This window comes from Pristiophorus japonicus, chromosome 2 (genome assembly GCF_044704955.1).
Source record: "Pristiophorus japonicus isolate sPriJap1 chromosome 2, sPriJap1.hap1, whole genome shotgun sequence".
NCBI classification, from domain to species: Eukaryota; Metazoa; Chordata; class Chondrichthyes; family Pristiophoridae; genus Pristiophorus; species Pristiophorus japonicus.
In genome coordinates this window covers 230391863-230417147 of record NC_091978.1, presented here as the reverse complement: position 1 = coordinate 230417147, position 25285 = coordinate 230391863, and the positions used below count along the sequence as shown (strand labels likewise).

Below are 25285 nucleotides of genomic sequence, written 5' to 3'. Positions count from 1 at the left end.
AAAATTCCCCAGCAAGTCACATACCGTCCTGACTTGGAAATATGTCGCCAATCCTTCATTGTCGCTGAGTCAAAATCCTGGAAATCCCCCCCACCTAACAGCACTGTGGGAGCAACTTCATCATACGGACTGTAGCGGTTCAACAAGGCAGCTCACCTTCTCAAGGGCAATTATTGATGCCACAAAATGCTGGCCTTGCCAGTAATGCCCACATCCCATGAATGAATAAAAAATAAATACATTCATTTCAGACAAGCTTGTTATATAAACTTGGTAAATATGCAACATCCACACAAACCAACGTAAGGGAATAACCTACTTCACCTTGTCTGCTCCAATCTACCTATCACAGACAGGAATCTTAGCATTTGTAGCAGTGACCACCTTGTAGTGTGGCACTCCCACCATGCTAAATGGGACAGATTAAGGACAGATGAGGCTCTTCAGGTCAATTCAGATTCAGAAATCAGTTTGGAGCTTTTCCCCTGTTAATGTAACATAACTCCTTCTTGAATAATATTTCACTTTGAGATGTGAAATTCATTAACTATTCCTAAAGAGTGGCTGTTTCTTTTAAGTTTTGAAACTCACATTGGCCAATCTCGGAATCATCTTTTCGCACCCATTAGTTACCTGTATCAGTAAATCCTCCCTGACATCTGCTCTTTATTGAGAAATCTCTTGGGTTTCCCCAATGTATCTTTTCATTGTCTCGCCATTATGCAATGAATCCTACTCTCATTTCTATTATTGTAGCAGTATGAAGCCAAATGCTGCAGTGGACAGGAGTTCTCAATCTCACAAGATAGACCAGCACATGAGTTTTTTTTTTTATCCAAACACTGCTTTTATGTGCTGTGATTGTAATACATATGGAAAACTACTACATAAAATTTTTAAAATCACATTGATTGCTGTGTAAATCACAAGATCATAAGACAGTTGGGAATGAGGATGGCCATTGAGTCGATCATAATTCATGCATCCAGAAAGTTCCTAAAATTCCTCTAATTGATTCTTAAATGATTCCAAGGATTTTGCTTCCAGAAATCAAGCATTCGAATGGCCTTTGCTGCTTCACCAGCCCCCCCCCCCACACCCCCTCATCCCATTGCCCACCAAACCAAACTTCCCTCCATGCTCCCCCCTGCTCCAGCCCTGAACCTGTGCTTTTCTTTAGTATCTCTCCTGTCTACCTTCATTTCCTGTCCAAGCTCATTTTATCCATGAGTCCCACCTCCTACTTCCTTGATCCCATTCCCATTTGGCTGCTGACTATCCAACTTATCTTTCTGACCCTATGTTTTTGTTACTTACACTTGTCTGTATTAAATTTCATCTATTAATATGTCTGTTATATATGCAGACTATAGATATACTCTCTGTGTAGTCACTGTATAGTTGCATAAGATGGAGACTTGTTACCTGATATACTATGAATAAGGTTTACACTGTGTATATACTATGCTGACACCACTGGAGGGTGCAACTGGTGGAGACCCGGGTTTCCTGCCCCTGTGGCAGAGGCTGTGGTGGGAGACCTGAGGGTCACCTGCATAGGTGTGCAGGGCCCAGTATAAAAGGCTGCCCACCATGCTTGTGCCTCACTCTGGAGTTACGAATAAAGGACCAAGGTCACTACAGTTTGATAACAACACATTGCCTCGTGGAGTCATTCATAAATGCATTACAGACATAACACTGTCCACTTAAATATTGGGCTGGATTCTCCCCTGCGTTGGGGCAGGATAGAAGTGTTGAATGATGTAAAATTCAGTGAGACAGCGGTAGGCTGCACCACTTGACCTGCAGTTAATTCCCCCACCACTGCCAATATCCATTACTGGCTGTTCCTTTCCCACCCGACACATGCAAATGACAGTGGAGAAGTGAGGCCTGGATCCCATTATTACCGTCGCTTCCCAGAGCCGCCATGTCAAAGGTGATGGTAGACCCCGGGAAGTGGCAGTAACATCCTTCCACTCTGGTCGCAATTTACCTTTCCACGGCCGTTGTGCAGATCTTCGCAACACTTCTGACCTTTTAACTCACTGCAGGACCGCCATAACTTTGCAGCCAGACAATGGCAGGCTCTCTGTTGGTGATGGGAATTCCACCAGGAGCAGCTGTGCACACCTGATGAACCCTGACCAGGGAAACATTTGGTCAGGGTTACGCCATAGCCCGAAGCACAGGTGAAAGTCCCGCCCTACCGAACACTGTCACTGTGAGGAGAATCTTGAGATTCAGTAATAGTCAGCAGTGAAGAAATTAAACTGTCTATCATCATTTTGTACGAATATTTGCTGATATATTGGTTTTGATATCAAGAAAAACATTGGTCATGTTCAGTATAGATGATAAAGATCCTTCTTTGGTGGTTAATGTTGTGTGAAATTATTTTCCACATTTACTTCGACAAATTCTGCTTGCAGATGAGGTCTGCTGATGTTTCTATTTTGCTGTTGTATAAAAGTATGAGTCAAAATTTATAACATGTTTTGGAATAAATATCACTGAAAAAAAGAACAATGCAACAACATGGCTTTTTGCACTTGAAAATCTATGATCTACCTATATCATTGAAAGTCTTGCATTTAATAGGCATTTGTCACACTCAATTTCACATTATTTTACACTTGCTCAGTGACCTAAAGTAACACCATCTTTTAAAAACAGTATTTTTCCCATTGTTTCATACAGGTTTAATCTGTTGTGTAAAAATCTGAGGCAAAGCACTTTGATGCTAAGTGCAGACATTGCAGCTGCAGTCAGTCAGTCAGCCCCATAATGTGATGAATAACCACCTGTTCAAGTTACTGGTCATTGGAGACTTGACATTAGGAAAAACATTCCTGGAGCTCTTTCCGGGATTTACCGCAGAGGTGTGGGAGAATCCCTGTGGAAATATGCCCCGACTATACTCCCAAAATTGCTCCCAGCAGGGAGTCTTGTTGGTCGGCAGCGTAAATGAGTGATCTGGACATGGACATCAGTGGTGCTCCTGAATGGTTAGAAATATGGCAATTGGAGCTGGCTGACCAGCATATCCAATTTTCCAGTTAATATCCTCCACATATATCTAAGATGACTGATATTGGTAAAATGTAAAATTTTTATCTCATGTCAATTATGTGATATGCTGCATCAACAAATTTCCTATAATAGTGGGGGGCAAACCAGCATCATAGAAATAGAATCATATGAAATTTACAGCACAGAAGGAGGCCATTTCAGCCCATTGTGCTTGTGCCAGCCAACAAAGAGCTATACAGCCTAATCCCACTTTACAGCTCTTGGTCCATAGTCCTGTAGCTTACGGCACTTCAAGTGCACATCCAAGTACTCTTTAAATGTGGTGAGGGTTTCTGCCTCTATCACCCTTTCAGGCAGTGAGTTCCAGATTCCCCCAACCCTCTGGGTGAAGACATTTCCCCTCAAATCCCCTGTAAACCTCCTACCAATTACTTTAAATCTATGCCCCCTCTCTATGCCCCCTGGTTGTTGACCCCTCTGCTAAGGGAAATAGGTCCTTCCTATCTACTCTATCTAGGCCTCTCATAATTTTATACACCTCAATAATGTCTCCCCTCAGCCTCCTCTCTTCCAAAGAAAACAAACCCAGCCTATCCAATCTTTCCGCATAGCTAAAATTCTCCAGTCCAGGCAACATCCTCGTAAATCTCTTCTGTACACTCTCTAGTGCAATCACATCCTTCCTGTAATGTGGTGACCGGAACTGCACACAGTATTCTAGCTGTGGCCTAACTAGTGTTTTATTCAGTTCAAGCATAACCTCTTTACTCTTGTACTCTATGCCTCAGCTAATAAAGGCAAGTATTCCATATGCCTTCTTAACCACTTTATCTACCTGGCCTGCTATCTTCAGGGATCTGTGGACATGTACTCCAAGGTCCCTTTTTTCCTCTACACTTTTCAGTGTCGTACCATTTAATGTGTATTCCCTTACCCTGTTAGCCCTCCCTAAATGCATTAGCTTACACTTCTCCGGATTGAATTCCATTTGCCACCGTTATTCCCGCCTGACCAGTTCATTGATATCTTCCTGCAGTCTACAGCTTTCTTCTTCATTATCAACCACACAGCCAATTTTAGTAGCATCTGCAAATTTTTTAATCATCCCCCCTACATTCAAGTCTCAATCCTTGATATATACCACAAAAAGCAAGGGACCTAGTACTGAGCTCTGCGGAATCACACTGGAAACATCCTTCATAAAATCACCTATCAACCATTACCCTTTGCTTGCTGTCTCTGAGCTAATTTTGGATTCAACTTGCCACTTTGCCCTGGATCCCATGGGCTTTTACTTTCGTGACCAGTCTACCATGTGGGACCTTATCGAAAGCCTTGCTAAAATCCATATACACTACATCAAATGTGTTACGTCTTCAGATGCTCTAATAATGACTCCACGAGACAATGTGTTGTGCTTGAACTGTAGTGACCTTAGTCCATTTAATGTAACTCCAGAGTGAGGATCACACATGGTGGCCTGCCTTTTATACTAGGCCTGGCGCACCTGTACAGGTAACCTACAAGTCTCCCACTGCAGTGCCCTCTGGTGGCACACCTTGTAATAGTACCAACAGTAACCATGTAGGATACATGACAAAATGCCGTACCCTCATCGATCCTCCTTGTTACCTCCTCCAAAAATGTAATCAAGTTAGTCAGACACGATCTTCCCTTAACAAATCCATGCTGACTGTCCTTGATTAATCCGTGTCTTTCTAAATGAAGATTTATCCTGTCCCTCTGAATTTTTTTTCAATAATTAGCCCACTACCGAGGTTAGGCTGACTGGCCTGTAATTACTCGGTCTATCCCTTGCTCCCTTTTTTAACAAGGGTACAACATTAGCAGTCCTCCAGTCCCCCTGCACCACACCTGTGGCCAGAGAGGATGGTCAGAGCCTCTGCTATTTCCTCTTTTGCTTCTCTTAACAGCCTGGGATACATTTCATCCAGGCCTAGAGATTTATCCATTTTCAATGCTGCCTCTCTCACTATGTTTATTTCATCTAATATTTCCTACTCCTCCTCCTTGATTGCAATGTCTGCATTACCCCTCTCTCTTTTGAAAACAGACACAAAGTATTCATTAAGAACCATACATTCATCTTCTGCCTCCACACACACATTACCTTTATGGTTTCTAATAGGCCCTGCTCTCATTTTGCTTTCCTAATTTCCTTTTTAATTGCACCCCTATACTTCCTATACTCCTCTAGGGCTAGAAATTAATTTTTTTGTAATAGCGTTATTTTTTCCACATTTTTCGCCAAAAATACCGTTATTCACACCTCCATTTTTTAAAGGCCAAAGTTTCATTAGAAAATGCACCCAGTGGTAAAAATCAGTGTTGTACGAGGATTCACAGTGAAAACTATGGTCCTCGCCAACTTTAGTCCGAGACCAATTACTGCTTTTTGGGAGCGGGGGGGGAAACACAAAAATAAAATTGCGAAAAACAAAAAATAACAAAATCACAGAACATTCACAAAACTCTTAACTATTGAATCGGTGATAAAGAATTTAAAAATAAAAGCTTTAACTTACCTTTTTTGCAGGTCTTTAGACACACCGCTGTTCTTGGGACTGCAATGCAGGTTTTTCTCGGGCATTTCTTTTCGCCCAGAATACGGATGCGCCAAAAGTCAAAACTAAGGCAAAAGCACTATTTCCAGCCTTGCACGCTGGCGGTCCATTTTTCCCAGGTATTTAAAAACCGCCGGCACAAGACTTTGGTGAAATTAGCAGATCACCATTTTTCCCCAAATACAGTGAAATATCACCCCAAAAATGGGCGCAAGGTTGGTGAATTTCCAACCCCTAGAGTTTCTGCAGTATTGAGCCCTCGCTATCTGTCATAAGCCTCCCTTTTTTAATTTATCCTACCCTGTATGTCCCTTGACATCCAGGGGGCTCTAGATTTATTAGTCCCACCCTTTTTCTTTAAGGAAACATACTTGCTCTGAACCCTGAGGATCTTCTCCTTGAGTGCCTCCCACTGCTCTGATACTGATTTACTTTCAAATAGCTGTTTCCAGTCCATTTTGGCTAAATCCAATCTCAGTTTAGCAAAAGTGGCTTTTCCCCAATTGAGAACTTTTATTCCTGCTCTATCTTTGTCCTTTTCCTTAACTACCCTAAATCTAACTGAATTATGATTACGAGCACCAAAATGCTCTCCCACTGATACCCCTTCCACCTACCCAGTTTCATTCCCTAAAACTAAGTCCAGAACTGCCCCCTCCATTGTTGGGCTTGCTGTTTATTGGCTAAAAAAGTTCTCCTGAATGCATTTTAGGATTCCACACCCTCTATACCTTTCACACTAATTTTATCCCAGTTAATATTAGGGTAGTTGAAATTCCCTACTATTATTGCCCTATAGTTTTTGCACTTCTCAGAAATTTGCCGACATTTCCTCTTCTAGCTCCTTCTGTTTGAGGGTCTATAGTACACTTCCAGCAGTGTGATTGCCCCTTTTTTGTTCTTCAATTCAACCCGTATGGCCTCATTTGATTATCCTTCTAACATATCATCCCTCTTCACAGCTGTAATTGTTTCTTTAATCAATACTGCAATGCCTCCATCTTTTTTACCCCTCTCTCTATCCCATCAGATTGCCAAACTCCGTTGTTATCTATTTTATAGCCCTCGTTTCCTCTGTCTTCCAAATTCACTTTCTACTTTGCTGCTTTTCAATTCCAGCTTTGCTTCTCTCTCTTCTAAATCTATTCTCAGGTTTCCATTCCCCTGCCAAACTAGTTTAAACCCTCCCTGTTATATATGTATACATGTATTTACTCTGTACAGGCACCAGAGGGCTCATCCCCTGGAGTCCCAAGTGATCCCATAATCCCTTGGGAGCACAGGTATTTAAGGAGGCTTTACAGGTTGGAGAGGCACTGGAGACCTGCAATAAAAGACTACGGTCACACTTTACTTTGAGCTCACAATATTCAGTCTGACTCTTTCTCCATACATAACAACTAGCGATGAGATACAGATAGCGAACCTAAAGATGCAGAGAACAGTGGGCATCCTGGAGAAATTCTCGGAGGGAGATGATTGGGAAACTTTTGTGGAGCAACTCGACCAATACTTTGTGGCCAACGAGCTAGATGGGGAAGAGAGCGCTGCCAAACGAAGGGTGATCCTCCTCACCATCTGTGGGGCACCAACGTATGGCCTCATGAAGAATCTGCTCACACCAGCGAAACCCATAGAGAACCCATACGACAATTTGTACACACTGGTCCGAGAGCATTTGAACCCGAAGGAAAGCGTTCTGATGGCGAGGTACCGGTTCTACACCTACAAAAGGTCTGAAGGCCAGGAAGTGGCGAGTTATGTCGCCGAGCTAAGACGCCTTGTAGGACATTGCGAATTTGAAGGACATTTGGAGCACATGCCCAGAGACTTTTTCGTACTTGGCATTGGCCACGAAACCATACTTTGCAAACTTTTGACTGTAGAGACCCCAACCTTGAGTAAGGCCACAGCGATAGCCCAGGCGTTCATTGCCACCAGTGACAATCCGAAGCAAATTTCTCAGCACACAAGTGCTGCTACAAGTACTGTGAACAAAGTGATGTTCTTTTCTAATCGTAACATACAGGGCAGGTCACACATACCTGCAGCTACACGTCCGCAGATGTCTCAGACTCCACCATCAAGGGTGATGAATGCAAGGCCATTAATACCTTGCTGCGGGGGTGATCATCATTTCCATTCATGCTGATTCAAAGATTACATTTGCAAAGGCCGTGGAACTCTGGGACACCTCCAACGAGTGTGCAGGTGAGCTGCAAAGCCCATTAAACCTGCAAACCACCATGTTGCAGAGGGGGACAGATCCACGGAGGATCATGACGAACCACAGCCTCAGATCGAGGAGGCAGAGATACATGGGGTGCACACATTCATCACGAATTGTCCCCCGATAATGCTGGATGTTGAACAAAATGGACTCCCGGTGCCAATGGAGCTGGACACGGGCGTGAGCTAGTCCATCATGGGTGAAAAGACTTTCAGAAGGTTGCAGTGCAACAAGGCCGCAAGGCCAGTCTTAACTCCAGTTTGCACGAAACTAAGAACTTACACGAAAGAACTGATTCTTGTAATCGGCAATGCTACCGTAAAGGTCTCCAACAATGGAGCGGTGCACAAGCTACCACTCTGAGTGGTACCGGGTGATGGTCTCACGCTGCTCGGCAGGAGCTAGCTGGGAAAGTTACGCTGGAACTGGGATGACGTCCGAGCGCTATCGACCGCTGATGACACTTCGTGTGCCCAGGTCTTAAACAAATTTCCTTCGCTGTTTGAACCAAGCATCGGGAAATTCCAAGGAGCAAAAGTACAGATTCACCTCATTCAGGGGCGCGACCCATCCATCACAAGGCGAGAGCAGTACCGTACATGATGAGAGAAAGGGTAGAAATCGAGCCAGACCGGCTGCAAAGAGAGGGCATCATTTGCCCGATCGAGTTCAATGACTGGGCCAGTCCAATCGTCCCAGTCCTCAAGGGAGACGGCACCTTCAGAATCTGTGATGATTACAAAGTAACTATCAATCATTTCTCCCTGCAGGACCAATACCCACTACCAAAAGCCGATGACCTCTTTGCAAAGCTGGCAGGAGGAAAGACGTTCATGAAGCTGGATCTGACTTCATCCTACATGGCGCAGGAACTGGAGGAATCATCGAAGGGCCTCACCTGCATCAACACGCACAAAGATCTTTTTGTTTATAACAGATGCCCATTTGGAATCCGATCGGCGGCGGCGATATTCCAGAGAAACATGGAAAGCTTACTGAAGTCAGTCCTGCAGACCGTGGTCTTCCAGGACAACATCTTGGTCACAGGTCGGAACACAGTCGAGCAACTGCAGAACCTGCTGGAAGTTCTTAGTCGACTCAACTGCGTGGGGCTCAGGTTAAAACGCTCAAAGTACATTTTCCTGGTGTCTGATGTGCAGTTCCTGGGAAGGAAGATTGCGGCGGACGGCATCAGGCCCACCAACGCGAAGATGGAGGCAATCGGGAACGCACCGAGGCCACAGAACGTGACGGAACTGCGGTCGTTTCTGGGATTCCTGAACTGCTTTGGTTTACCGGGTCTCAACACACTGTTAGAACCACTACATGTCTTACTACGAAAAGGGGACGAATGGGTTTGGGGCAAAAGCCAAGAAAATGCCTTTGTAAAAGTGAGAAAATTGTTATGCTCAAACAAATTTCATGTGTTGTATGATCCATGTAAGCGTTTGGTACTAGCGTGTGACGAGTCGTATTATGGCGTCAGGTGTGTATTGCAACAAGCTAATGATTTCGGGAAACTACAACCGGTTGCTTATGCATCCAGGAGTCTATCTAAGACTGAGAGAACCGACAGCATAATTGAGAAAGAAGCATTAGCGTGTGTCTATGGAGTAAAGAAAATGCATCAATACCTGTTTGGGCTAAAATTCGAATTGGAAACTGACCATAAGTCACTTATATCCCTGTTTTCCGAGAGTAAAGGGATAAATACCAACTCATCGGCCTGCATCCAGAGGTGAGCGCTCACGTTGTCCGCATACAACTACGCCATCCGCCACAGGCCAGGCACAGAAAACTGCACTGATGCTCTCAGTAGGCTGCCATTGCCCACCACGGGGTTGGAAATGGCGCAGCCCGCAGATCTAGCCATGGTTATGGAAGCATTTGAGAGTGAGCAATCACCTTTCACTGCCCGGCAGATCAAAACCTGGACAAGCCAGGACCCCTTATTATCTCTAGTCAAAAGCTGTTTGCTTCACGGGAGCTGGTCCAGTGTCCCAGTGGAAATGCAGGAAGAGATAAAGCCGTTCCAGCGGCGCAAAGCTGAAATGTCTATACAGGCAGATTACCTTCTGTGGAGGAATCGAGTAATGGTCCCCAAGAAGGGCAGAGACATCTTCATCAATGATCTCCACAGTACCCACCCAGGCATTGTAATGATGAAAGCGATAGCCAGATCCCACGTGTGGCGGCCCGGTATTGATGTGGACTTAGAGTCCTGTGTACACAGATGTAATACATGCTCGCAGTTAAGCAATGTACCCAGGGAGGCGCCGCTAAGTTTAGGGTCTTGGCCCTCCAAACCTTGGTCTAGGGTACACATCGATTATGCAGGCCCGTTCTTGGGTAGAATGTTCCTTGTGGTTGTAGACGCGTACTCCAAGTTGATTGAGTGTGAGATAATGTCGGCTAGCAAGTCCGCTGCCACTACTGAAAGCCTGCGGGCCATGTTTGCCGCACACGGCTTACCCGATGTCCTGGTGAGTGACAATGGGCCATGTTTTACCAGTGCTGTGTTCAAAGAATTCATGACCCGTAACGGGATCAAACATGTTACATCTGCCCCGTTTAAACCAGCGTCCAATGGTCAGGCAGAGAGAGCAGTGCAAACCATCAAGCAAGGCTTGAAGAGGGTAACTGAAGGCTCACTGCAGACTCGCCTATCCTGAGTTCTGCTTAGCTATCGCATGGGATCCCATTCACTGGGATCCCACCTGCTGAACTGCTCATGAAAAGAGCATTTAAGACAAGACTCTCGTTAGTTCACCCTGATCTACATGAACAGGTAGCGATCAGGCGGCTTCAACAAAGTGCATACCATGATAGCGCAAATGTGTCACGCGTGATCGAAATCAATGATCCTGTATTTGTATTGAATTATGGACAAGGTCCCAAGTGGCTTCCCGGCACTGTCGTGGCCAAAGAGGGGAGCAGGGTGTTTCGGGTCAAACTTTCAAATGGACTCATTCACCGGAAACACTTGGACCAAATCAAACTCAGATTCACGGACTATCCTGAGCAACCCATCTTGGACCCTACCTTTTTTGATCCCCAACATACACACCAGTGGCAACCGGCACCACGGTTGACCACAAAGCAGAACCCATCATCCAAAGCAGCCCAGCAGGGCCCAACACACCAGGCAGCCCAGCAAGGCCAGCTGCACACCAGCCCAGCGAGGGCCCAACAAATGATTCAACAACACCAGCTTTCACAACGAGACGGTCAACCAGGGCAAGAAGGGCACCAGGTCGACTCACATTGTAAATAGTTACACTATTGACTTTGTTGTTATATATGTATGCTTGTATTTACTCTGTACAGCTACCAGAGGGCTCATCCCCTGGAGTCCCAGGGGTCCTATAATCCCTTGGGAGCACAGGTATTTAAGGAGGCTTCACAGATTGGAGAGGCACTCTGGAGACTTGCAATAAAAAACTAAGGTCACACTTTACTTCGAGCTCACAGTGTTCAGTCTCACTCTTCACAACACTCCCCAACAGCACTAGCAAGTCACCACCCCTCACCCCCCGCCCCCCGAGGATATTAGTCCCGGCTCTGTTGAGGTACAACCCGTCCAGATTGTACAGGTCCCACCTCCCCCAGAAATGGTTCCAATGCCTCAGGAATCTAAAGTCCTCCCTCCTGCGCCATCTCTCCAGCCACGCATTCATCTGTTCTATCCTCCTATTTCTGTACTCACTAGCAAGTGGCACCGGGAGTAATCCTGAGATGACTATCTTTGAGGTCCTACTTTTTAATCTCTCTCCTAGCTCCCTAAAATTGGCCTGCAGGACCTCATCCCTCTTTCTGCCTATGTCATTGGTCCCGATATGAACCACGACCTCTGGCTGTTCACCCTCTCCCCCCAGAATGCCCTGCAGCCGTTCAGTGACATCCTTGACCTTGGCACCAGGGAGGCAACATACTTCACTGTTTATACTTTAATGTAAGCATAAGGTCCTGGACTACCGATAAGTAACACGATAGAAGATCTCACAGTAAGTGTTATGAATAAAATATTTCACGGGCAGTGGGGAGATGAATCTCTCCTTAACCACTTGCTAGTCTGTCTAGGATAATCCACTGAGCTGGAGGCATTTATAGCTTCAGATGTTTGTGGGTTAAAGTCTCACTCTAGAGGCATGAGCCCAAAAATCTATGCTGTACTGAGGAAGTGCTGCACTGTTGGAAGTGCGGTCTTTCGGAGGAGACATTAAACCAAGTCTGCCCTTTCAGGTGGAGTTCTCCCTGGTGTCCTGACCAATATTTATCCCTCAACCAACATCACTAAAGAATAGATTATCTTCTCGTTATCACATTGCTGTTTGTGGGACCTTGATGGGTGCAAATTGACTGTTGCGTTTCCTACATTACAACAGTGACTACATTTCCACAGTGCTTCACTGGTTATAAAGTGCTTTGGGATGTCGTGAAAGGCTCTGTGTAAAAGCAAGTCTTATTTCTTTATTTCTCAGTTAACATTGACAATCATGACATTGCGTTCAGTTCCTGATTCTTGGCAGAGTTTGTAACAATAATCCTGATGCAAATTTTAATTGCTGTGTTTTATAATTGTTGTTGTTTTTTTTCGGTCTGTGCGGCGTCTTTTTTTCTCAAACTCATTTGGTCTGTTTTACAGGGGACCATTTTCTTGCCTGGAAATAATGTTACTGAGCATTCGTTTAATGGAGATGAGTCCAGGAAGTTCCTTTTTGAAATTGTGCCAGGTAAGAAACATTTAGACTTTTGCTCTGAAGACCATGTTGTGAGGTTACCAAAAGCCACACTGGAGAGGTCAAAGTTCAATACTTCCAAACTAAAACGCTGCTGTCACATCTGAAATATATTGAACTGAAAGGGTGAGGTTGCTTGTTCTTTCAGCTAGGGGATGTAGAACTGGCTTGAATAGATGAATAGCACTCAGATTATGATCAAAGGGAAAAAATATATATTTCCCAAGCATTTGGAATGCATGGTATCCCAACTGAAAGAAGGGTTTGAAAATAGCGACAGCTGTGGTATTATCTTGACTTGTTAACTGCAGAATCCATGACCCAATCGTAATTAATGCATCTTACGATGTGCTGTGGTGAACTTTACATCACATTAAATTTATTTCAGTAGCCTAAGGTAAGAATTGTTGCAATTGCCCAGTGTACATCACCATTATGTAGCCACACAGGTACTTGTATTAGTTTATTGTGAATTGGTTAAAGGGATTTTGTTCAGATTTTGCTAAGAATGCAACCTAAAAGTGCTGCTGATTTCATTTTAAAGGAATTATTTTACACAGGTTAATCTTGCTGAATTGTAATGGTGTAACAGTCAAACACCTAAACTTGTAGGAGATCTGATTCTGTCAATCAACTACAAGTGTAGCCATAGTATAGATGGCAAAATCATACCCATACACACACTGTAATCATTGCTCAACATTGAATGATAGATAATCGGGTGTTGTTGCTTCTTGAGGGAGTTTTCAGGCAGGTTTGGTCATAGGAACAGCGTTTTATGAATATGATCTGTTAGGAGGGTGAAAGTCTCCTAATGCACTCATCATCATAGGCAGTCCCTCGGGATCGAGGAAGACTTGCTTCCACTCTTACAATGAGTCCTTAGGTGGCTGAACAGTCTAATACGAGAGCCACAGTCCCTGCTACAGGTGGGATAGACAGTCGTTGAGGATAAGGGAGGGTGGGACAGGTTTGCCGCGCATTCCTTCTGCTGCCTGCACTTGTTTTCTGCATGCACTCGGTGATGTGACTCGAGGCGCTCAACACCCTCCTGGATGTACTTCCTCCACTCAGGCGGTCTTTGGCCAGGGACTCCCAGATGTCAGTGGGAATGCTGTACTTTATCAGGAAGGCTTTGAGAGTGTCCTTGTAACATTTCCTCTGTCCACCCTTGGTTCATTTGCCATGAAGGAGTTCCAAGTAGAGCGATTGCTTTGGGAGTCTCGTGTCTGGCATGTGGACAATGTAGACTGCCCAACGGAGCTGGTCAAGTGTGGTCAGTGCTTCAATGCTGGGGATATTGGCCTGGTCGAGGACACTAATGTTGGTGTGGCTGTCCTCCCAGGGGATTTGTAGGATCGTGAGGAGGCATCGTTGATGGTATTTCTCCAACGACTTGAGGTGTCTACTGTACATGGTCCATGCCTCTGAGGGTGTATTAAATGGGAATTTTGCTTTCCCTTGGGTTATTGTGCTTGCAGGAACAACCTTACCCTGTGTGCTTTGAGAAAGGTTGGTGCACGGGAACACATAAAAGCAACAAACAACTGTGTGTCTAATCTAAAAGCACTTGCAAAAATCCTGCCTAGCTGGCTGAACAGTCACTAACTGATAAAAATAGTGCCAATGTAGCTGGTGATTACACAGTATCTAGGAGAAATGGAGGAACAGTGCAGACAGCAGAAACTATCATAAGCAAATAAAGATCTGCAAGTCACAGTTGATAGCAGAGGGGAAGAAGAACTGCTCTGTACATGGCAGTGGAGGGGTGGGGGTTGCGGGTGGAAACAGGTTATAACTCACTGATAACGAGAAGGTCAAGTGGGTGTTGAGCCACAAACGACTCATCTTGCCTAAGTCATATGCTGTTGCCTGGAAGGAGCCCAAGACAGAAAGATTGGGTGCTATCGTCACTTTTACCATTCTTGTCATTGTGATGCTGATGTTGTTTTGCGGTTTCAGGAAATGGCACACTTTCAGTTGTCTGCTGACACAGCGTTCCTTGCTGAGGTTGAGGTAGTTCTGTCATCTCTGGTAGTCACGTTGCTATGAATGGTAACAGTTCTGTTGATCCTCCTTCTGTAATCTCCCTATATAGGCATTTATGTGCATTAATCTGGATTACTCCTTGGATCAATTCTACAAGCATGGTGTAAAAATGCATGAATCCATCATTAATACAAATGCACTAATTGACTACATATAGGGCTTGTATCAGCAGTGTGGCATTCACCAGAGCCAGGATGCACATGTGCCCTTTTTCATTTTTAGTGACACATTTCTGATAGCATGTGAGGCCCTTGCCCCATGAAGACGAGGGCCTCATTGACATTCAAAAGTCGGGGTACAACATCAATCAGACCCCGACATTAGTTTAATCAGCAGGATCAGCACAGATATGCACATGGCAGGGCAAATACAACTGGTGAAGCCACCAACTTCTAAATCCTGAATCTATGTTATTTCACAACATACAAGCAGGTTGAGAATTCCACACAGGTTGATATCAAAAGATAGTGAGTGAATAATAGTATTTAGTAGACATTCTATCTGTGGGTTTGATCACTTCAGTGAATGATGTAGTCATTGAACAGAAATTTATAGGATATTAATTATGTGAGAAAATTTGAAAACTGGGGAATACTAGCAAGATATTCCAACATGAGAAATTTTTCAGTGCTTTTAATTCCAGTTCTCCCACTTTGGCTCTGCTGAGCCTTCCCATATCTCTTGAAGTGCTTCAAATATACTCAAGCATGATCAGAGTTGACGGCAAACACTAGTTATCAGCAAGAGTAGCTTGCAGCAATCACAGTGACGTTTTTATTGGATTACACAGATCTTCTGCAAAGGGTAAGGTGGTTTGTAAGGAATAATGTTATGGGTTTACTCTTTTGGAACATGCCCAGGGCTAAATTCTGTTTTGTTTATGTTGTGGCAAAAATGTGTTTGCAGCTTTATTGAAGGTGCACCTCCTGTGATCATAAAACATCACCAGATCCCTAAGTGGTGCAGCTTCTTAATACACCTTTAGGCAGACAGGGTCAGTATTGCCCATTTTTTTACGGCTGCTGTCCAGTCTACAATTTTCTATTCGATGCCCAGACAAGCAAGAAGACATTACTGCTGGTGTGGATTTATTATATGAATCTGACAATTAAAGTTTTCAGAATGTTTCTGTTTAAAACTGAATAAGGGTATTGGCACCCAGTGAACTGTACTCCACTGAAGGACAAGAAGGGAAGGGAGAAAATTGTTTTTTTTTTAACTAACTAGACATATGGATAATTCTTCCACTAGTTTTTTGTATAGAATTGCATTAGTTTAATTTGCAGAAATGACTCCATAAGGTGAAGACAAGAGATGTAGGAGCCAAAATTGCCCCTTCCGATATGGCCTCTCCGCCAGAAAGCGGTGGCCACGGGTCAGCGCGGAATGGCTGCTGACTCTCCGTGGAGGGGTCACCGTTTACGTTTCAAGCAGTGTCCGGGACCGCTCCGCCCGTTTTTGCGCCACGATGTGCATGCGCCGATCCCTTACAGACCGGGGCACCCCCCGCGAAATTGTGCCCTCGAGAAATTGCTCCTTTTCCAGTATTGCTTCTCCCCCGCCCCCGGGAGTGGCCTCGCCACTGATCGGTGCTCCCGAAAGCTTGTGCTGTTGGTACACTTTCTGTGGCACAGCGGCTTGGCCGCCCTTAAAGTGGAGGGTGCACTGTCGCGGTCGCCATATTATCGTTTTTTTGTCGGCCGACTGGCAGGTCGTTCTGACAATTATGCCACGGGTTTGGCCGGGCCACTAACAGGCAGCCTGGCACCCCTGGCCTGTCCCAAACCCTCCCTGGTGGCCCAGTGTTTGCCACTATAGTGGCTGCAGAGTTCGCAGTGGATCTCCCCTTTAACTGATGGGGAGAGACGTTGTGACACACCAGCATGATGATATCATCAACGCGGTGCTAATGACTGACAGCCTCGACTACTGCACCCGCCCCCACGATGAGGCCACTTCCGCCTCACTCAGAAAAAAACCCGACTTGCTGAATTTCGATGGATAGGCCGTCCCAATGCCTGCGGCGGCCAGAACACATCGAAACTAGTGGGTGCACCTCATTTTGGGTGGTGGACAATTTCAGACCCGTAAACTTAAGCAAAGGAGCACTGGAAGTTGAAATGTCAGAGTAATGTATACACACAAATGGCAATGACTCAGCTGCCATTCCAGGAGCAAGAAATGGGGCCTTAGTAAAAGAAAGTCAGTCATTTTGTCTCTTCAATGGAGGTGTCAGCCATAGGGGGGAATCTGTGACTGACCCAGCCACTACAAAAAGGGATAATGAAACATTTCCATACAACTATTATTCCCTAATGGCCTTGTATCAGCTGAGCCCCATCATTGATGCAGAGTAGGAGGAGCTTTGCTCTGCATCTAGCTATGCTTGGTGTTTGGTGCTTGGGGTGCTTGGAGTGCTTGGTGCTAAACTAGGTGCATGAAGTGGGGAAATTTCCATCCCCTGCACTAACATCCCATATCTTAATAAGCACTTTTTTAAAAAGTGAGAATTACCTTTGGTTACCATGACATTTAGTAGCCCAGGTTTCAGCATGCAGATCATAATGGGTGTGGCAATAGGCATGCATTAAACAATGACCTCCCATGCAAGGCTTTTAGCGGGTTCCATATACATAAAGCTATTTGTGAGGAGACACTGCCAAGAGAAAGCTGGGGATGTAAGTTGCCCTGTGCTTCTTCCTGTGTATTGATAGTAAGCAATTCAGGCACTTTAGCACAGTATGAAGGGAACCATTGTACATGTCAGGTACGTTTATTAATGTGTATTCTTGGAAGGTGTGGCTGGTTCATTTTCTGGCTCTGGCTGGCTGTGCATGGACTGCTGGAGTTGGTACTCGTTGCCCTGACCAGTTCCAAATGTTGCCCTTGTGCTGCTCACCTTGGAGTATTGCCCAACTCTGTAGCAAACAGGGCCTCCCTGCTCTGCATTACTTGATCCATTAGCACTTCGAAAGCTCCATCTGAGAACTTAGGGCTCCCCCTTCACTCCTGACAGACATTATATTGCCAGTAACCCTGCTGGTGAGTTTCAAAGCCATTTATTTCGACGACCATCCATTTAAGCTGTCATCATCATCATCATCATCATAGACAGTCCCTCGAAACGAGGATGACTTGCTTCTATGCCAAAAAAGGATAAGTTCACAGGTGTTCCAATGAAGGACCTAAAATTCCAGGTCCTGAATTACATCCTGAATGGTGGAAGATGCGTGCGCGTGGATTTTTTAAATCTGGGGTGGTCGTTGCACACCAGTTACCACACGGGCTTGACAGAGCCAAGTCTTGGTCCAGTGGCAAGGATTACCCAAGACAGCTGGAGACCTGCTCTGCTGCACGGACCTAGCGTGCACACATACCGCAGTGTGGGGTGGCTCGTGCTGCCCCTGGGTCCCTGGCCCCGAACTCACGCCTTCCCTGGGTCCCGATCGCAACCCTCTACAGTCTCTCGCCGCTCCTTCGCCCCGACATCGCCGCTCCTGCTGTATCTGCCCAAGCCCCAATCACTGACCTGGACCTTGATGACGTCACTCTTCGCTGCCATCACAGCTCGTGCTGCTCCCTGAAGTGGCATGCCTCCACGCTGTTCCCAGGCCGCTGCTTGACTTTAAGCTGTAATAGGTCTTTAAATCCTGCAGCGAACATTCGTTTCCACTCTGCAGTGACGTGCCTGATACCTGAAGCTTACTCACAATACTTTAATTACATTAACCCTGGGAATTATGGCTGAGTCAGTGCACTTGACATTGCGTGGATGCAAATTGTGATCGTGATTTTGTCTGAATGGAAAATCTGGGCCCATTGTTCTTGTTGAGGCTGTTGAGTTGAATCCAGTTAGTACTAAAAATTAATGGAATAATCACCAACCACATCACCGTACATTTGGGTGGGAACTTCTACCAAAAAAACCAAGATGATAACATCAAGATTACAAATCAAATGAGTCTTATGCTGTAATTAACATTGCCGACAGTAAAATCTCCAATGTTGTAATTCTATCACCATTGAGCTGCCAATTAAAATGTTTAATAAAAGATAAATATGAAGCACACATTTGAAGGTTGAGTAATGGGTTAAAATTATTTTGCTAGTTGGAGATACTGGCAGTAAACTAGTGATTTATCAGTACTATATTTTTCAACAAGGAATCTGTCTGCTCAGCAAATTTCTTGCAGCCATCATTGTTCTGTGGCTATTTCAGGAAGAATTGGGAAATGATGGGACTGCATCAGTATGGTAAAATGGACATTTTATTTTATTTTATTGCTCCCTGACAACCATTGCCCTCAGGTCAGATGGATGCAGTTATGGAGGAATCGGGAATCTAAAAAAGTCATCTCACTGCTTGCGGTTAGCTCCCTTGTGGAAGAATTGCTGGTACCTGTGGGCTACTTAAATGCATTCATTTTGCTTGGTATTCCGAGCAAAATTGTAAACATGTTTAAAATAATTTTTTTATGATTTTGATAGAAATAGTGACCAGAGGAAATCTCCATGAATCCATTTATGATGCTCTATGTTAAGTGACCACCACCGTAACGCTTTCCCCCTCCTCCCATCTCACTAGTTTTTTTTTTGGTTTCAAGTTCAGGATTTTGCACAAAATGTGACATTCCTGACATGATTTTTAAGTTGTTCACTTCTTATCTTGTGCTTCGAAATTTCTGTTTCTTATCGACTCCCATTTGTATTGACTGAGAAATGCACAGAAAATGATGTTTTTTTCCCGCCAGAAAATTTTGGGAAGTGTTGCCAGCTGTTTGTCGGAAGCATGTTTTTTGGAGCCTGAAGCAAGCAAAGTCTGAGAAATGAAATGGGAAAAAGGAGTGAGACAGCAAAAGGAGAATCAGATAGAGATTATAGCGTAGCTAGCTAAAGAAACAGAAGCACTGCTGGAAATGGGAAAAAAAACTCACTAAGAAAATATAGGGCACTTAGTGGAAAAAATGTGTGATGTGCATATAAAGTCTGACCGTGATATGTGAGCGCAGTTATTTTTGGACATCTTTTTGTCACATTGTAGATCAGAATATAAAAATATTCCTTAGTTACATGGGCCACAGCATTCAAAATGACTTGGTACTTGGAAAAATGTGGGTGAATAAATAAAAGTTTTGTAAAGGCAAATCGTGTTTGACTAACTTGGTTGATTTCTTTGAAGTAATGGAGAGGGTTGATGAGGGTAGTGCAGTTGATGTTGCATATATGGATTTTCAAAAGGCGTTTTGATAAAGATCCACATAATAGACTTGTTAGCAAATTTGAAGCCAATGGGATTAAAGGGGCAGAGGCTCCGTGGATATGTAAGTAGCAAAGAGACAAAAAGCAGAGAGTAGTGATGAGGGGTTTTTCACACTGGAGGGATGTGTGCAGTGGTGTTGGAACCATTGCTCTTTTTAATATATATTAATGACCTGGACTTGGCTATACAGGGTATAATTTCAAAGTTGGCAGAGGAAATGAAACTCGGAAATGTAGTAAATAGGAGGGGGGATAGTAACAGACTCCAGGAGGAAATAGACAGTCTGGTGAAATGGGCAGACTCATGGCAGATGAAATTTAATGTAGAGAAGTGTAAAGTGATTCATTTTGGTATGAAGAATGAAGAGAGGCAATGTAAACTAAATTGTATAATTTTAAAGAGGGTGCAGGAAAGAGAGCTAGGGGTATATTTACACAAATCTTTGAAGGTGACAGGATACGTTGAGAAGGCTGTTAAAAAGGTATACGAGGCAAAAGCAAGGCAGTTATGCTGAACCTTTATAAAACATTGGTTGTGATTCAGCTGGAGTATTGTGTCCAATTCTGGGCATCACACTTTATGAAAGATGTCCAGACCTTAGAGAGGGTATAGAGGAGATTTACTAGAATGGTACAAGGAATAAATGACTTCAGTTATGTGGAGAGACTAGAGAAACTGGGATTGTTCTCCTTAGAGCAGAGAAGGTTAAGGGAAGATTTGATAGAGGGGTTCAGAATCATGAAAAGTTTTGATAAAGTAGATAAGGAGAAACTGTTTCTTCCAGTGGCAGAATGTTTGGTAAACAGAGGACACAGATTTAAGTTAATTGGCACAATAACCAGAGGTGACATGAGGAAAAACATTTTTATGCAGCGAGTTGTTATGATCTGGAATGCACTGCCTGAAAGGATGGTCAAAGCAGATTCAATAATAACTTTCAAAAGGGAATTGGATAAATACTTGAAGGGTAAAAATTTGCAGAGCTCTGGGGAAAGAGTAGGTTAGTAGGGCTAATTGAATAGCTCATTCGAAGAGTCAGCACAGCCATGATGGGCCAAAGGGCCTCCTTCTGTGCTGTATCATTCTATGATTTTATGAAGGCAATTTTTTCACTCCCATGCTTCTCCTTTTCCCTTCTCTCCTGATAATGGCAAATCGTTCTCAAATTCTCAGTCGCAGTCGCCCTCCCGTATCTCCTTCAAGTGGCAATTATTCATGTGTGAGACCTGACGGCAAGAATCAGCAGGTTATTCAGTTGTTGAGGACATCAGATCCAGGCTTGATCTTGTTTTATTAATTAATTCCTGGTTCTGGGCATTGATGGCAAGGCCTGCATTAATTGCCCTGGAGAAGCTGGTCATGAGCTGCCTTCTTGAACCACTGCCACAGTGCTGTTCGGGAGGGAGTTGCAGGATTTTGACCCAGCGACGATGAAGGAACGGTGATATATTTCCAAGTCAGGATGGTGTGTGGCTTGGAGGGGAACTTGGATGCGGCCGTGTTCCCATGTGCCTGCTGCCCTTGTCCTTCTGGGCAGTAGCAGTTGCGGGTTTGGGAGGTGCTGTCAAAGAAACCTTGGCGAGTTGCTGCAGTGCATCTTGTAGATGGCACACACTGCAGCCACGGTATGCCGGTGCGAATAAATGTTTAAGGTGGTGAATGGGTGCAAATCTAGCGTGTTGCTTTGTCCTGGATGGTGGTGAGTGTCTTGAGTGTTGTTGGAGCTGCACTCATCCAGACAAGTGGAGAGTATTCCATCACATTCCTGACACGTGCCTTGTAGATGCTGGGAAGACTTTGGAGAGGCAGAAGGTGAATCACTCGCCATAGAATACGCAGCCTCTAACCGGCTCTTGTAGCCACAGTATTTATGTGGCTGGTCCAATTAACTTTCTGGTCAGTGGTGACCCCCAGGATGTTGATGGTGGGGGATTCCGTGATGGTAATGCCGTTGAATGTCAAGGGGCGGTGGTTAGACTCTCGCTTATTGGTGGTAGTCATTGCCTGGCATTTGTGTGGCACGAATGTTACTTGCCACTTATCAGCCCAAACCTGAACACTGTCCAGGTCTTGCTGCATTGCGGGCATGGACGGCTTCATTATTTGAGGAGTTGCGAATGGAACTGAATACAGTGCAATCATCAGCGAACATTCCCAGTTCTGACCTTATGATGGAGGGATGGTCATTGATGAAGCAGCTGAAGATGATTGGGCCTCAGACACTGCCCTGAGGAACTACTGTAGTGATGTCCTGGGGCTGAGATTATTGGCCTTCAACAATTATAACCATCTTCCATTGTGCTAGGTATGACACCAGCCAGTGGAGAGTTTTTGTCCTGATTCCCATTGACTTCAATTTTACTAGGGCTCCTTGATGCTACATCTCGGTCAAATGCTGCCTTGATGTCAAGGGCAGTCACTCTCACCTCACCTCTGGAGTTCAGCTCTTTTGTCCATGTTTGGAGCAAGACTGTACTGAGATCTGGAGCCATGTGGTCCTGGCATAACCCAAACTGAGCATCGGTGAGCAGGTTATTGGTGAGTAAGTGCCGCTTGATAGCACTGTTGATGACATCCTCCATCACTTTGCTGATGATTGAGAGTAGACTGCTGGGGCGGTAATTGGCCGGATTGGATTTGTCTTGCTTTTTGTGGATAGGACATACCTGGGCAATTTTTCCACATTGTCGGTAGATGCCAATGTTGAAGCTGTACTGGAACAGGTTGGCTAGAGGCGCCTAGTTCTAGAGCACAAGTCGGAATGTTTTTGGGGCCCACAGCCTTTGCTGTATCCAGTGTGCTCAGCCATTTCTTGATATCACGTGGAGTGAATCAAATTGGCTGAAGAATGGCTTCTGTGATGGTGGGGACCTCAGGAGGATGCCGAGATGGATCATCCACTCAGCACTTCTGGCTTAAGATGGTTGCGAATGCTTGTACATGGTGTTCATATGCATTTTCAAGTCGAGTTAGTTGGAAAGCATTCAGATTGGGAAGCGGGGTTGATTTTTTTCTTTCCTGCCACCAAATGCAGTGTCCCTATAACTACACAGACCAAGATAACCTCATTGGTTTTGATCGCCTGAAGGGGTCGGAGAAGAATTTTCCCCTATTAGCCCTGGGATTTTATCTTTATTTGCCTCTCCCAGGAGATTACATGGCCGTAGGGTGGAAGGTGGGTGGGAAATGTCCATCATGATGCTCCAGTCATCATGAGCGTGAGGCAGGCTTGATGGACCAGCTGGTATTTTTCTGCCCGTTATTTTCGTGTGTTTGTATGTAACATCATTGGGATCAAAGCTTGGACCTCCTTGGTGTGTGATTGGGAGGTGGAAACTTTACCTGTCAGCCATAAGGATATAAAACAGGGCAATTCTTGCATCAAAATGCTTATTTGGAGGCTACATTTTTCAAAAATAATCATTCTTGAAATGAGTGCAGTGAAGATACCCTCCAAATCCTGTTAGATCGGGTTTTGTAAATCCTGCCAATGGATGACAATATCTCATTTATACTGAGAAAAGAGCCAAGTGCACAATAAAAATATTGATCAAATGAGCCATGTAACTTTTTAAAGAACTAACATTTCAAAAACCTCAGTTGTTTCCAGTGGGGAGAGGTACCTTCAAGATACTTATTCAGGCTCATCTGTGCAAACATGAATGTCAGAAATTCCTCGGGTTTTGTTGTGGTTAATAGTGTTTGGCACAACATTGTGTACAAAGTACAAGAGGATTTTGTCTCCGAATACTTTGAGCTGACCAATTCTACATACTTTGATGAAGCAAGTCATAGCTAAGTAAGCCAAGAAGTTTCTAGTTTTGCCAGGCTCATTTTACAGTTGTCTTCCAGCTGTCTCCTTTTGCCTGTTCTAGGTTGTTGCTCTGAGATTTCATCGCAGCATGGCAGTCTTTAAACCAGCCTCATAAAACCTATTATTTTTGTTAACAAAATGTTGTTTCAGCAGACGTAATTAATTTGGAACAATTAAAGCTGCAGCTCGTGGCAAAGCTGGAATCACACACTGTGTAATGGCTGCCTTTTACCACCGTGACTTGTGTCATTGAATTATTTTTTTCTGGGAACCCAGACATTGTTCATCTTGATGAGTGAAGGACAATCTAGCAGCAGATACTGTATTTCCCAGTGGTCTAGTGTCAGACATTTATCCAATATCTCCTGCAATCTAGTGGTAGCAATACAGTTTGCCTGGCATTAATATTTCTTAGGGGTGTTGACAGCATGTTCCATACAGCAGATCCATGTCACTGCTCTGCATATTTGAATGGTTTTGCAACCTACATCACTTTGCCAATCATAATTCTCACACTCAACATTAACCTGGTGTTCACAGGTTTGAGAGCGATTTTTGAATACATACCAAAACTATGTATATCCAATTCTTATTACAGGTCTCAGTTGGTTCCAAATGTTGCTGTTACCCTCTATTGTATAAATTCATCCTGAATATATACAGCTGAAAATCTTTTTCAACTAGATTGAATGACCTCTAGAGTAATAAAATTATTCAAAGCTGAGTTTGAGTAAATATGTTCATTATGAATTTTGCTCGGCAAATAATGTGTGGACAGTCTGCCTTGGCTCAGTGGGTAGCACTCTCGCCTCTGAGTCAGAAGGTTGTGGGTTCAAGTCCCACTCCAGGGACTTGCGAGCGTAATCTAGGCTGACACTCTAGTGCAGTACTGAGGGAGTGCTGCACTATCTGAGATGCCATCTTTATGATGAGACATTAAACCAAGGCCCTGTCTGCTCTCTCAGGTGGACGTAAATGATCCAATGGCACTATTTCAAAGAAGAGCAGGGAGTTATCCCTGGTGTCTTGGCCAATATATATCCCTCAACCAACATCACTACTGGCCCAAATTTGGCAGGAGTTGCTCCGTTTTTTTTGGAGCAACTTGATTTTTCTGGAGTATCGTAAAAATACCCATTCTGCACATTTAATTTGTGCCAGTGTAAGTGAGTTAGTTAGGACTTTTTTGTTTTTGTTTTTTTTTCAAAAGAGGGCATTACCAGCCATCTACGCCACCAATAATAGTTGCTCCAAACTAACTCAGGCCAGCATATATGGCCACGTGGCCGCACAGAAAATCCTTGCGGAGAGTTAAGAAATCAGCGCAGGTAGCCTCCAAATGACAGTATTATGATAGGAATGCTAGTTTTTTTTTTAAATCCCAAGCAGTGAGACTGGACAGGGTGTAGGTGCTATCAGCCTGATTAAACTGAGTATGGGATTTTTGCAAGAATTAAAATGATCTTGGTAATGAAGACTGAAGTATAAGGGTCACTTAAGCAAGGGGAAGGTTTTCTTTGTAAATAATAGATCAAGAGCACCAACGCTCTCGCCGAATGGATTCGTGAGCGG

The 25285-nt window shown here is 44.3% G+C and overlaps 1 protein-coding gene across 1 annotated transcript in view; it reads left to right on the top strand.

Moving 5' to 3' along the window:
* Window positions 1–25285, top strand: part of arhgap24 (Rho GTPase activating protein 24) — a 649536-nt gene that overhangs the window by 293439 nt on the left and 330812 nt on the right. The window contains exon 3 of the mRNA XM_070863890.1: window positions 12497–12584. Coding sequence (XP_070719991.1) covers window positions 12497–12584 — 88 coding nt within the window. The remainder of the gene's footprint in view (window positions 1–12496; window positions 12585–25285) is intronic.